The sequence below is a fragment of the Cucurbita moschata genome, unplaced genomic scaffold, assembly GCF_002738365.1.
Source record: "Cucurbita moschata cultivar Rifu unplaced genomic scaffold, Cmos_1.0 Cmo_Scf00030, whole genome shotgun sequence".
Classification (NCBI taxonomy): domain Eukaryota; kingdom Viridiplantae; phylum Streptophyta; class Magnoliopsida; order Cucurbitales; family Cucurbitaceae; genus Cucurbita; species Cucurbita moschata.
In genome coordinates, this window is record NW_019268546.1 from 591,369 (window position 1) to 605,046 (window position 13,678).

Below are 13,678 nucleotides of genomic sequence, written 5' to 3' on the forward strand. Positions count from 1 at the left end.
TTTTTTTTTTTTTTTTTTTTTTTTTTTTTTTTTTTTTTTTTTTTTTTTTTTTTTGATTTTGTATGCACTTTATTATTGTTCTTTTTACCACAAACAATTGAAGCTCTTTTTTGTATTTTTTTTTTTGGTGGCTCCTTTAGTTGATCTTGGCCAATGTTTTTTTAGGCATCTTTTGTACTCTGCTTTCTCTTAATGACAGTGTTTTTACATTGAAAGAAAGGTTATCCGTAACTGTGGTTTACAGATATACAGAAACGTGTGGCTGGCATTGTTCCTGCTATTGAAAAGGCACGTCTATATCGTGGAAAGGGTGGTGAGATAATGCGTGCAGCTGTTTCTCGTTTCATTGAGTGTATTTCTTTATCTCATTTGCCATTGTTGGAAAAAACAAAGCGAATGTTGCTTGATGCTCTTAATGAGAATTTGAGACATCCGAATTCTCAGATTCAGGTGATTAGTGTTTAATAAGTGAAATATTTGCTTGTTTCTAATTTATATTATTTGATTATTTTGAGAACAGTTTTGATTATGGTCTGCAGAATGCGGCTGTAAAATCTTTGAAACCATTTGTGCTAGCATATCTAGCCACTGCAGACGCCGGCAAGTCTGGCAATATAACTACAAAATACTTGGAACAGTTGAGCGATCCCAATGTGGCTATCAGAAGAGGATCAGCTCTAGCATTAAGCGTTTTGCCTTATGAATTCTTGGCCAACAGGTGGAAAGACGTGCTTCTGAAACTTTGTTGCTCATGTGCAATTGAGGTGCTGTGATAAAAGCTATATTTTCATCTAAAAAATGGGATAAGACATCTTTACAATGTACTTTCCCTTTATAAATGTTGTGCTCCTTTGCAGGATAATCCTGATGATAGGGATGCCGAAGCTCGAGTGAATGCTGTCAGAGGGCTTGTTTCAGTATGTGAGACATTAGTTCAGGGAAGAGAATTCTCAAACGTCGATGAATTACCATTGTTATATCTGATCAAGGATGAAGTAATGGCAAGTTTATTTAAAGCTCTTGATGACTACTCTGTTGATAACAGAGGCGATGTTGGTTCTTGGGTTCGTGAGGCTGCTATGATTGGTCTTGAGAAATGTACATATATTCTTTGTGCGATAGATTCTAATGGCTTCACTAAAAAATTAAACTCGGTTGGTTCTGAACAAGAGTCACTCCATTGTGAGATGGCTGATAAAGACCAAACAAATTCCTTCTTTGATTCATCTATGGCTACTAGTTTAGTGGGAGGAATTTGCAAACAAGCTGTAGAGAAGCTGGACAAGTTAAGGGAAGCAGCCGCGATGGTTCTTCAACGGATATTATACAACAAGGTTATCCTTGTTCCACATATTCCTTTCCGAGATACCTTAGAAGAAATTATTCCTGATGATCCAAATATGAAATGGGCGGTGAGTTCTAATAAATTGTTCCCGAAGATTCATGTTCTTTTTGAATCAGGGATGAGATTTTGTTATTTTCTAATGTTGTGCACCATCAATTTCCTAATAGGTCCCTGCAGTTTCATATCCTCATTTTGTACGGCTGCTGCAATTTGGTTGTTATAGTAAAACTGTAATGTCTGGGTTGGTTATCTCTATTGGTGGTATGCAAGATTCATTGAGCAAGGCATCAATATCTGCTTTGATGGAATATCTTGAAGGAGATGCAATTGGAGATCAGGATAAGAGGTCTAGGAAGGGAATGCTATTTACAGATCTTCTTTGGATCCTTCAAAGGTATAAGAAATGTGACAGAGTCATTATACCAACTTTCAAGGTAATTTACTATTACTATCCTCCGAAAGAACTTTAATAAATTGCTGACTTCTCATTGTGGAGGATAATCTGTTCTGTGGTTCAGTTAAGCACATTATTGTTGTTATTTTCGAAGAATTTTAACTTTTGATAGGAATTCGATGTTACAAAAGGTAATTGAAGGACTTCTCTTTCCTTGAGCAAAAGAAAATTTTATCGTCTTCAAATTGGAGATGAGAGAGATGAGAGGGAAATCTTTTCCTCTCCAACATCAAAACCTTTAAGAATCCCACCATCTACTCCTTTAACAATCATCCTACTAAGAACACCCACCACCAACAAGAAAAGGAAAGGGAACAAAGGGTCACCTTGCCTAAAACCTCTGGAGGCTTATATTTTACCCCTACGACGTCTGATGATTAGGATCGAGTACTTGATTGATCTAGTCCAACTCCAAATCCAATACCTCCATCTGTACCCAAAACATTTTTTTTTGCAAGAACCTTATCGAGAAAGTTCCACGTGGTCATAAACCTTCTCAAATTTATCTTAAAAATAATTCCCTTCCATTTACAGCTTCTATAATCCTCGATAGCCTCATTTGCTATAAGAGTCTGATCAAGGATTTGTATCCCTGCAATGCTCACTTAAGGTTTTTCAAAATTGTCGAGGCCAGGACCCTCTTCAATCTGTTTGCCAAAACATTAACAATTATCTTATGGATGCTTGTGATTTGACTGACGGGTATACATCCTTAACCTTCACGACCCTCTCTTTCTTAGGGATGAGACAAACAAAAGAATCATTTAGAAAGCTATCAAGAATACCCCTTTGAATGAACTCCTTGAACATCCTTTCTAGATCACCGCCAATGCCTTCCCCAATTATCCTAAAAAAAACCCATCCTCTCTTATGCATTCTATGTAGGCAAGCGTCAGAGCATCTTGGTCATACTTGGTGGAGTTGTTAGTTTGCTCAGTCTGTATGGAATTGTTATTTGGGCTCTGTTCAAGGTCTACTCGACTCATTACAGAAACCGTTGTTCTTTGATGGTGGAGAAGATGTTTGGAGGGTTTCTATATATTTAACACCTGTTTGTGGGTGTCTCTTAGGCTCTATCTAATTGTGGGTTAGGTCTTATTCTTTTAGATTAGAGTCCGTTTTTTGCTTAATTAAGAAACCGTTGCCTTTGTATATTTCTTCATTTTTCTCAATGAAAGTTTGATTTCTCATCAAATAAAATCTTATATAGAGAAAAATTATACTTATTGCTCAAAAGTCGTGTGGTGATTAATTGAGATTACTATATCATATGAAGAACTTTGAAGCCTTGATTTTCGTTTTCCGTGGTATTTGTTTTATTTATATATTTTTGGTGTATTTACTTATTTCAGCTTATGGCATTGCCTTTGGTCTTTATATGCATTCTTGGCTTTTGTGGCACTCTTCCTTCTGATATCCATCAAAGTTTGGCTATTTTTTCTTGCTACCGTTAGAAACTTCCTAATATTGATGTTCTATTCTCTATTTCAGGCCATCGAGATTCTTTTCAGCAAGAGGATATTATTGAACATGGAGGTCCGTTATCTTCATCTCTTTAATCTTATTTTCCCTTTCATAATCTTCATGCTTGTGTCCAAATCTTTCTTCTATCTTATGGTGAATTTTCTGTTTAAATATTGTCATCACCATCATCCATCTCAATTGACTCCACTGTTGGTAATTGACCATGGAATGTAATCTCCAGGTTCACCTATCGAGCTTTTGTAATGGCATTTTGGATTCCTTGGAAATTGAGATGAAGGGGTCAAAAGACTTCTCGAAGTTATATGCTGGAATTTCTATACTTGGTTATATTACTTCACTTTCGGAACCCGTTAATTCTCGAGCATTCGTTCATCTTCTCTCTTTACTTAGCCATCGATACCCCAAGGTTTGAAGAAGCTCAGCTTAAATATGTTCTTGTTATGCTTCTCTTGCCTTTCTTAAGCTGGCAATTCATTATGGTCGACCGAGTCCAGTTGTTTCTCGACCTTGAATTAATGCTTAAACGAATTCTATTAACAGCTGATTTTGATATGATTATTTCGAATTCAGATTCGGAAAGCTTCTGCAGAACAAGTCTACCTTGTTCTTCTACAAAATGGGGATTTTGTGCCTGAAGATAAGATTGAGCAAGCACTTGAAATAGTCTCCAACACTTGCTGGGAAGGGGACTTGGAAAATGCAAAACTCCAAAGGCAGGAACTGTCTGACATTGCTGGAATAGAAATCAATCTACATCCCGTGCGGGCTCCTGAGAAGGAAGTCAAGAATCGAGTTTCAGCTTTGGATGAAAACGCTACCTATTCTTCATTGGTCGAGTCAACCGGATTCTGAAAGCTCAATCATATGCTCAGGCTTCTGTGACTCTTCCTCCTTTCCTGTAGGCTCTGGTATGTCCTTGACCAATGGCTTTTTATCCAGCACTGTGAGTCTATTGAGCAGAGTGTTTACAGAAGTTAAAAATTGCGTTGGAATGAAGCGTTGCTGGCGGACTCAGTCAAAATAGTTTCTTGTCGCCTCTCCGTAAAATACTCGTTCTTGTTCGTTTGGAACGAACGAGGTGGGAGACAAGTATATGTATGTATGTGATGAGTTTATTTGTTGAATATCTATCCAGAGGTTGCTGTTGGGTTGATGTCAATGGTTATTTTCTGTGTTGCAAATTAAAAAAATGGAGATAGGATAGAAGAGGATATTTCACTCCATTTTATGTACAACATACCCACACTTGCAAGTTTAGTCATTCTCTCTCGTTCTATTTTTTATTTGTTTTTTTTTTATTCTTTTCATCGTAGTTTTGTATAAACATTCCAAGTTTAAGAGAATTGTTATCTGGGAGGTTGCTTGAGGAATCACATATACAAGGTCAAAAAGGTTATTGAATCAAAATGTACTAATAGTGGAGGTACGGTGTAAGCTCGCCACCACTCTTAAGCCAGGTTTAAGTGAGCTACCTTGTGACACATTTGTGTGTCACGTGGATAAGCTTGGCGGGACGAGCATCTCAGACATCTTCTTTTGGAAATGGTCTTTCAATTGGACTTTCTTAGTCTTCAATCAAGTTTCCTCACAATCATGCTGCATACTTAAAACCATTCAAATTTGACTTGATCACACTGATTCAAATCTTTAAAATGATTTTTTTATAGTGAGATAATTGATCAACATTAATTCGAGACTCTTAGCTATTTTAGATCCAGACCAATTTTGAATCAAATCATCTCAGAAGTTTGCATATTTTATTTAGATCCAATTGAAAAAAAGCATCTCCACTAAAAAGAAGAACAAATAAACAAAATGGGTAGTTTGGTTTATGTTGGCCAACATGAAAATAAAAAGGGAATTAGGTGACTCTCAATCAATTCAATTATCATACAATATGAATATTTAAACATTGAGACCCAAAAAAAAGAAACCCCAAATGGGTTGAAGAGATAAGATTGTCATCACAAGAACACTTTTTGTGGCCAAATTCCATCTCTCTCCATTATATTCTCCATTAAAGCTAAAAGATATCTAACACCCATAATTATTTTGAACTTCACATGAACTAGACACACAAAAAGTTCTGATTTTTATTTACCCATTGCTCTTCTACAAACTGAGAGGAGAACAACAAGGATGGCGAGGGCGGCGACGACCCCGACGATGATCGCAACGGTCTTCCCTGCTTGGTCGTCGCTCGAAGAAACTGAATTGAAGAACAAACCAAAAGAGAATTGAATGAGAATTCACAAAAGAATAATTCCAACTTGCATTTTGATTCACTTATTTTGGACCCATCTTTTTGTTTTTGGTTGTAAGTGGGAGCTTTTTGGAGGCAAAAGATGAAGAACATTGGAACAAAATTGGGTGAATGATTAAGCAACCATTCATAAAGTGGCATGTTCTTCATCTAATGATTTATAATTCCAATAGTGCAAACACTTTTTCAAATCAGAATTGCTAGCAAATGGGGAAAAAATGCTTAAAAAGAAAGCAAATTAAAGTGGGAAGAATACCCTAAAGGCTTTACTTTTTTAAAAGAATTTACTTCTTGTTCACCCTTTACTCGTGAAATTTGAAGAACGTTCTCGTCTTCTTGGACACGACATGAAATGAAACGAACAAAGGTTCGTAGAACACTAAAAACTAGAATCGGAATTAGGGTTTTGAGTATGTTTAGCTCAGAGGGATACCTAATTTTGATTGTACAAGGGAACAGGTCGTGATAAAAGAAACTTGAGGGTAGCAATAGGGTTCACAAAACCTTATATTATGTAACGGGTCGGTAATTTATCTATTCTCTGAGACCATTAACCCTACAAGGATACCTAATTTTGATTGTAAAAGGAAACAGGTCGTGATAAATAAAAAAAAAACTCGAGGGTAGCAATAGGGTTCACAAAATCTTATATTATGTAACGGGTCGGCATTTTATCTAGTCCGTGAAACCGTTAACACTACAACTTAAACCTGATCAATAGTTCGAGAACACTTTCGAGAAAACGGGGAAAAAGGAGAGGAAGAATTAGGGTTATTTTGGTTTTTACTTACCAGAAGAATTAGGGTAGAAGCCAGAGGCCCAATAGCGAGCATAACACTGTCCCAAGAAGACATCAACAGCAACAGCTGAACCACACAAGCTCTTCAACTTCCCAACAACATCACCAAGACATGATGAACAATCTTGTGAACTCAAATCCCCCAAACATTGAGCAAAACCCTGAACCAACCCTGAACTACTAACCCTAAACCCGTTCCCGGACCCTGCCCCTGCTTGCATATCAGCGAGCACGTCGTCTCGCCTCCGAAAGAACTCGACGTCGTTGCTCGAGCTTTGACTACACTTCTTGTATCTCACACTTGTATCCAACTTGCCCAAGAAATCAAAGTGCTCATATCTCACATAACAACCCTCCAATTGTAGGGATGCCCCATAGGACTTGGGGCATATCAAGTGAACTTGGTTGACTCCACTTTGAATACACTTTGAACAATCAGCTAAACCCAAGTCCCCTCTACATTGATACACTCCAAAAATTGCTCCTTCACCCAAAATTGAGGAGTCATTTCCAATTGCAAAGGCATTGTATGTGAGTTGGGAAGATGAGGAGAGCATTGATGATATCAAAGCTTTGAAATTTGATTCAAATTGGGAATTGGGTTGGTATTTTTCATTGGAACAGCCTGCATAAATGAAGAGATGGGCTCTAATTGGGAAGCCATGGGAGATGGAACACCATAATAGAAGAGATGAGAGAAAGGAATAGAGATGAAAAGGTGATTGAAGGGTTTTGTTTGAGTGAAATTCAAGGTTTCTTCTCATCATCTTTTCTTTATCTTTTGTTTTTGCTTTGGAATTTGAGGGTCTCACTAAACCCTTCTCTCTTGTTTTTCTTTCTTTCTTTTTAGGGGTTTTGGTGGTTCCCTTTTGAGTTCTTCCTATTTTGGAGCCTTTTCTATTAAGAAAAGTGACCCTAAATATTCTTGTTTTTGCTCGTGGCCCCTACTCGTGTTATGCATTTTCCAGTCATACTAACACTTTTTGTAACGGTCCAAACCCACCACTAGCAGATATTGTCTTCGTTTTGGGCTTCCCTTCAAGCTTTTTAAAACGTGTATGTTAGGGAGAGGTGGAGAGGGTTCTATACCCTTGTAAAGAATGTTTTGTTCCCCTGTCCAACTGATGTGATATCTCCCAATCCACACCCCTTTGAGGCTTAGGGTCTTTGCTGACACTCGTTCCCCTCTCCAATCGATGTGGGATCTCACAATTCACTCCCCCTTCAGAGCCAGCGTTCTCCCTGGCTCTCGTTCCTCTCTCCAATCAATGTGAGACCTCACAATCCACCCCCTTTAGGGCTCAGCATCCTCGCTAACATACCGCCCAGTGTCTGGCTCTGATACCATTTGTAATAGCTCAAGCCCATCGCTAACAAATATTGTCCTCTTTGTATTTTTACTTTTGAGCTTCCTCTCAAGGTTTTTAAAACGGGTCTCTTAGAGAGAGGTTTTCACACGCTTATAAAGAATTCGTTCTCGTAGATCTCACACTTTTTGAACGAGAGGAGAGAGATAGAGGGAGATTCTTTGGTTTTCATTTCACTCAAATTTCAAAGCATTTAATTTGTTACTCATCATTTTGTTCATTTGTTGTTCAAAATTAAAGAGTGAAGGGTTTAGGTCCTTTTCTTTTGAAAAAATGGGTGAGAATCTCATGTAAGGCTTTTATGATTGTCATTGGTCACTAGAAGAAAGGGAGATAAAAAGAGATAAAAAGAAGGGACTTTAGGGGAAAGCAACCTTTAGCATCCAAATCCTTACTTCATTTATATATATGTATCGCATCTTTTAAAGTATGGTCACGATTTCAAGAACGCTTTACTAATAATGAGAATGAAGATCTATCATCGACAACAGTTGTGTCAATATGAATATGTCCTTGAAGTTTCTTCTAGAGGTCGGTTAACAACCTCTCGTTTTGTTCTATGATTCTTCTTATTCGTACATTATTTATGACACATAGTAAGACCCGTGCAACTGTAGGAGGATTTGAAAAAGGAATTGGTCGTGTTTTAAATTTATAAGCGATCTACTGTTTTATTAAAAACAAACATTATAGAATTGACCAAAATGCTTAGAGGGCTAAAGGAAGATTCTGTCCAAAACATTTAACTATTCAACATGTTACCCGTTACGATCGAGCCATGTGATGCTCTAATTGCTAACAGTACAAAAGCCCTTTTGAAGATACACATTTGTTTAAATTATGTTTAAACCGAACGACTTACGTTAACCATCTTGACCTATCGGTTATCTTTCGTGGTAGCATGCACATTGTGTTAATCTTAGCGTTAATGATGGTCACCTCAACGTGGATTAAACTATGATAATTCTCATAAGAAATTTATAATTTTTTAAGTTAATTTATTATAATTTAAAAATTGAAAATTATAACCTGGTGCGGAAAATAAACTGGGCTTAACCTAACCGAATAAAACAACGCTTTAGTAGATCCAAATTGAGCCCAACCCATTACCAAAGCCCATTAAGGATTGGACCATGGTCCATTAAATTTCCATGGGCTCGGCCCATTTAAATTATGACTTGTTTTTGTTAAATGGCCATTAGATTTAATTTTTTTTTAATTAATTACTAATTTTTTATATCTAAAATACCCTTCAAAATCAATATCTAAACTAAATTATGAATAATTAAAAATATAAATAAAAATAAATAAAGTTAAAATATAAATCTCATTTCGTACTCTTCAATAGTCGGACGTTTCCACACCTTTTATAAAAAATGTTTCGTTTTCGTCTCTACTAGATGTGCGATCAGTCCACCACAAGCAGATATTGTCTTTTTTGGACTTCACTATTATAAGAATACTTCGTTCCTCTTTCCAACTGATGTGAGTTCAACCCACGAGTAGTAACATATATTGTCTTTTTTAGGCTTCTTCATTATAGGAATTTTTTTTGTTACTATCTCCAACCGATGTGGCATCTCACACACTGTCACCAAACGCTCTTTTCAAATTACCTCTTTATCCTTATGGCATCGATTCTTTGAAAAATGTATCTCCATAAATGCAATCGACATTTTTCTACAAAATGGGATGGAGACAAAGAACCTCATTTTTTCTCTCTCTATTCTCTATTTAAATGTGAATTTTTTACTCCACTTTAGAATAAATTCCCGTACGTTCTAACTTTACGAGTCAAATGAATTAGAACGGTACTTATTGAACTAAATTCATCGTATGCACAATGCCTTATTTTTTTCTTTATAATGGTTCTAAAAAATAATTTAATTGCCACGTGTCTCAATCTTAGGTGGAAATTCCGACGTGGAAATTGAGAGTATGCACGACAAATCCTTTCAACAATTTTCTGTCGGCCACAAATATTAATACAAATATTATTATTATTTAAAGTTGAATGAAAGAAATATTAATATGTAATTAATCATATTTGAATTTGATCTTATTGAACTAAATAAGTAATTAATTTTTTAAATCATAATATGTTATTAATTTTAAAATATATATATTGTAATTCCTAAAGTTGTTTGGAAACCAATAATTCTTTTCCCTAATTTTATCAACCATAATATTAAATAAAATCAATTATTGTTCTTTATATTAATTTGTCACCTTATATTATGTATAATTATTTAATGAATGCGATTATATTTAAGCATGTATAATTAAATTCTCAATTTGATTATTTACTAACATATATTTGATTATTTAAAATAAAAAAATTATATAGTTTTATTAAATTCAATTATTTAAATATAACATTAAATTAATTTAAATCCATAATAATTATTTATCTAAATTTGGTAATTAATTGAGATGCCAGCGGCATAGAATTACTTTGACCAGAATTAATCCTAATTTGGTAATTTGCTTTTTATATTTAAAAAATAGTAATTATATGCTAACTTGTTTTAATTGGTTTCTTTTTATGGGATAAAAATCTCAACTGATTTTTTCCCAAAAATTGAATTTTTAATATAATTTATATTAAAAAAAAATATAAAATATCTTCTCCTACCTAACTCTTATTTTTTATAATATATTTAGTTAGGTTGACATGGTTTTCATATTAGCCGATTAATTATATAATTATTATAATTTTCATGCAAAAACCTACCCTAGAAGATTAAATGATTTTCGAGTATTCATCTTCTCCTATTCAACTATTGCTTTTTTACGGTATATTTGGTCATCTTGACACGGTCTTGATATTAGTCGATTTATTGTATAATCATTTTAATAATTTTTATATAAAAACCTACCCCGGAAGATAAAACTGTGTTTCATATTATTCATCTTCTCCTACTCAACTCTCTGTTTTTTATAGTATATTTAGTCATCTTGACACGGTCTCGGTATTAGTCAATTTATTATATAGTTACTATAATTTTCATGCAAAAACCTACCCTAGAAGATTACAGGAAGATTCGAGTATCTATCTTATCCTACTAAATTCATTTTTTTTTATATGGTATGTTTAGTCATTGACATTAGTTGTATAATCATTTTAAATGTGAAAACTTACGCTAAAAAATAATATAAATGTTGGGTTTTCTCATTTACTTACCCAATAGTCATGCACGTGGAAATTGGTTGGTTAGATTGAGGAACGGAGGTCTTTTGGTTTTCATCCTACTTGGCGATCAAGAGCCAATTGGAGAATCCATATTCTGACGGCTCTAGCTTGACCTCGCAATTCGACTCGGGTTTAATATTTTAGGACCGTTTTCAGGGGTTGTTTTCAACACTTCACACTTCCGGAGGCATTTAAGTTTAGTATGGCTACTGAATGAGCAGTTTTAAGCTAGCATGAAGGGAGCGCAATGAATTCAGCTTAGGTCAACCAAGTAATTGATTTTATTGATGGTTTGGTTAGATGTCTTATTTGCTGTATGAATGATACATGCCCAATGGCCCCTGTACATATCATGTTTTATGATTGGTTAACGTGTGTTATGTATGTTGATCTTCAACACAAAAAGAAAACGATTGATCGGCACTGAGAAAAAATTCAAGGACAATAATTAACCATAGCTTTTTTAAGTTAATGAAAATAAAGTTGATAGTGTAATATCATCGAATCAATTTATTTAAGTTCAAACAACATGTGGGTCGCTATATTTGACAAAATCTTGCATTATATACAAGAAAAAAAACGGGAAAGAAAGTGAGTGAGCGAGGGTGACAAAAGGAAAGACAACCGAGCTAACATTTATCCAAATTCCACACTGATTTGAAAGTTTCGAAGTTGACCTGTGTTGGACAGTTATTTCACGAGACTTTAAAAGCATCGAATTCGTGTACATCAATTATCTTAATCCGAGCTCAGTTTAGATTTGATTTTAAACTCGATCTAATCTATTTATTTATTAAATTTTAAATCAAAAATATTTTTTATTTTATGTTTTTTTTTGGAATTTACTTGTATTTAAAAAGTTATTTTATTAAAAAAAAAAAACTATCAACTAAAAAAAGTAATAAAAGGCAAAAAAAAAAAACATATATATATAAAATGACCAATCTACCCTAAACCTCAAAAGTTTTTTTTTCCTAATTTAATTATTATTTTAATTTAAAAAATTGTATTTATTTTCTCGTTAGAATGACTTTTCATATATATATTTTTTTAGCAAAAATTTAAATTCTTACAAAGATTCTAAAAATAAAAACATGATTTTAAAAAAAATGTAAATAAAATGAAAGAGTATTTTTAAATTACTTTTTAAGAAAAAAACAAAACTAAAATGAAATAAAAAATTCAACTCATAATATTGAAGGGTTCTTTATTTTAAGAAAGAACCATTTTTAATTAGTCTTTGTCCGTTGTATTTTTTGTTAGTCAAATGGGAATTTTTATTTAAATAATATTATTTTATTTCGTAGGAGTTTGTATCATCGAAATCAACGCCGATTGGTTCGCGCGTGACGCAACGTGGGAGAGGGGATGGACCACGACCACCATTTTCCAAACACGGCTTTGTTGTCGTTTTCGGTAGCTAGCGCAGCTGCAACGAAAAACACGTTTTCAGGCCATTATTCCATTGTTTCCTTAAAACCCTAAATTATTTAAAAAAAAAATTTTCTTACAATAATATTTCTAATATTCTTTTAACTCTCCCAAAATTAAAAAAAATAATCTTTATGAACGGAAGCATTAAAACTTAATAATATACGTCATATATTTAAAATAAATTTAATTCTCAATTTTATTTTTTAATATTTTAAAATTCTTAATAAGTCATTTCATTAAAAGAAATTATATTAAAATTTATTTATAAGTAATTGACGTGTCTTTGAATATTATTTTATTGACATATTAAAATCTACATATTTACGCGTTATTTTTGTTTTGGTGTTGATTTTTTTCTACCAAATATTTAATAAATAATTTATGATAAAAAATCCAATTGAGAATTTATTTAGCTAATTATTTATTAACTTGATTAGATTTTTTCTTGATTTAATAATATATATTTTTTATTTCTTTTCCTTTTCATTCGAGTCAAATATTTTTTTAATAGATTTAAAAATTATATTTTGAGATATACACGAGATGTGCGAAGGACAGGAAAACATTGTCTCCATATCCGCTTCGTATTTCAATCTTCACTAATTTTGTTGGGGATCGAGTTCCTAAGAAATTTCTTTCTCACAATTTCTATTAAAAAAAAAAAACTAATAAATACATCATAAACCGTGTAATTTTTAAAAATTCAAATTTCAATATTATACCATAATTTTCTCTTTCTATATATATATGTTCGTTTATTAAGTAATGCAAGGTGGGGCAAGTTTAGCGGGGTCGGAAAATGTAATTCCCACCTAAGCACTATTTAACTCATGGAAAAATCTCTCTCAACTCCCTATTCCATTCTCCGTACCAATCTGGCAGGTTAAATAGACATCTATAATTAACTCTAACTATATTACTTAATAACTAAGTATCGGGCTTTTATAACTGAAGTTACCAATGTTGCTACATTTTTTATTAAGAAATAGAGAAGTATTGTTTTAAAAAATTATAATTTTTAACAAAAAATTGAAATATATAAAACGTTATTTAGTAACTAAAATATATTTTTAAATTTTTATATTCTCGATTAAGTGACAGATAGTTAAAATCGACTCTAAAATATATTTATTTAAATTATAATATTATTATATAGAAAATGAAGGATATTTTTGAGCCAATAATTTATTGCCTAATTACTTGTTGAGTACCACAACAATATAATTAATAAACTAAAGGAATTAAATGAATTTTTTAAATAATAAAATAAATAAAAAATGAAATGAACTCGGCCTGCATTAATACATATAAATATATCTATAAATTAAGCTGAAAAAT

General features: G+C 33.2%; 2 protein-coding genes across 3 annotated transcripts in view; one reads left to right on the top strand and one right to left on the bottom strand.

The window, feature by feature from the left end:
- LOC111464377 (tubulin-folding cofactor D) overlaps nucleotides 1-4,642 on the top strand; it is a 13,490-nt gene extending 8,848 nt beyond the window's left edge. For both annotated transcript variants that reach the window (XM_023108569.1, XM_023108570.1), the window contains exons 11-17: nucleotides 245-450; nucleotides 540-764; nucleotides 858-1,412; nucleotides 1,513-1,779; nucleotides 3,291-3,335; nucleotides 3,505-3,690; nucleotides 3,855-4,642. In XM_023108569.1, coding sequence (XP_022964337.1) covers nucleotides 245-450; nucleotides 540-764; nucleotides 858-1,412; nucleotides 1,513-1,779; nucleotides 3,291-3,335; nucleotides 3,505-3,690; nucleotides 3,855-4,136 — 1,766 coding nt within the window. In that variant the 3' untranslated portion in view covers nucleotides 4,137-4,642. The remainder of the gene's footprint in view (nucleotides 1-244; nucleotides 451-539; nucleotides 765-857; nucleotides 1,413-1,512; nucleotides 1,780-3,290; nucleotides 3,336-3,504; nucleotides 3,691-3,854) is intronic.
- Nucleotides 4,643-5,145: 503 nt separating this feature from the next.
- On the bottom strand, nucleotides 5,146-7,199 carry LOC111464169 (cysteine-rich repeat secretory protein 15-like). Its single transcript, XM_023108251.1, has 2 exons — nucleotides 6,339-7,199; nucleotides 5,146-5,493 (listed from the first exon to the last, which is right to left on the bottom strand). Exons 1-2 carry the CDS (start codon nucleotides 7,111-7,113, stop codon nucleotides 5,378-5,380), a joined length of 891 nt encoding a protein of 296 aa, XP_022964019.1. The 5' UTR covers nucleotides 7,114-7,199; the 3' UTR covers nucleotides 5,146-5,377.
- Nucleotides 7,200-13,678: the final 6,479 nt, after the last annotated feature.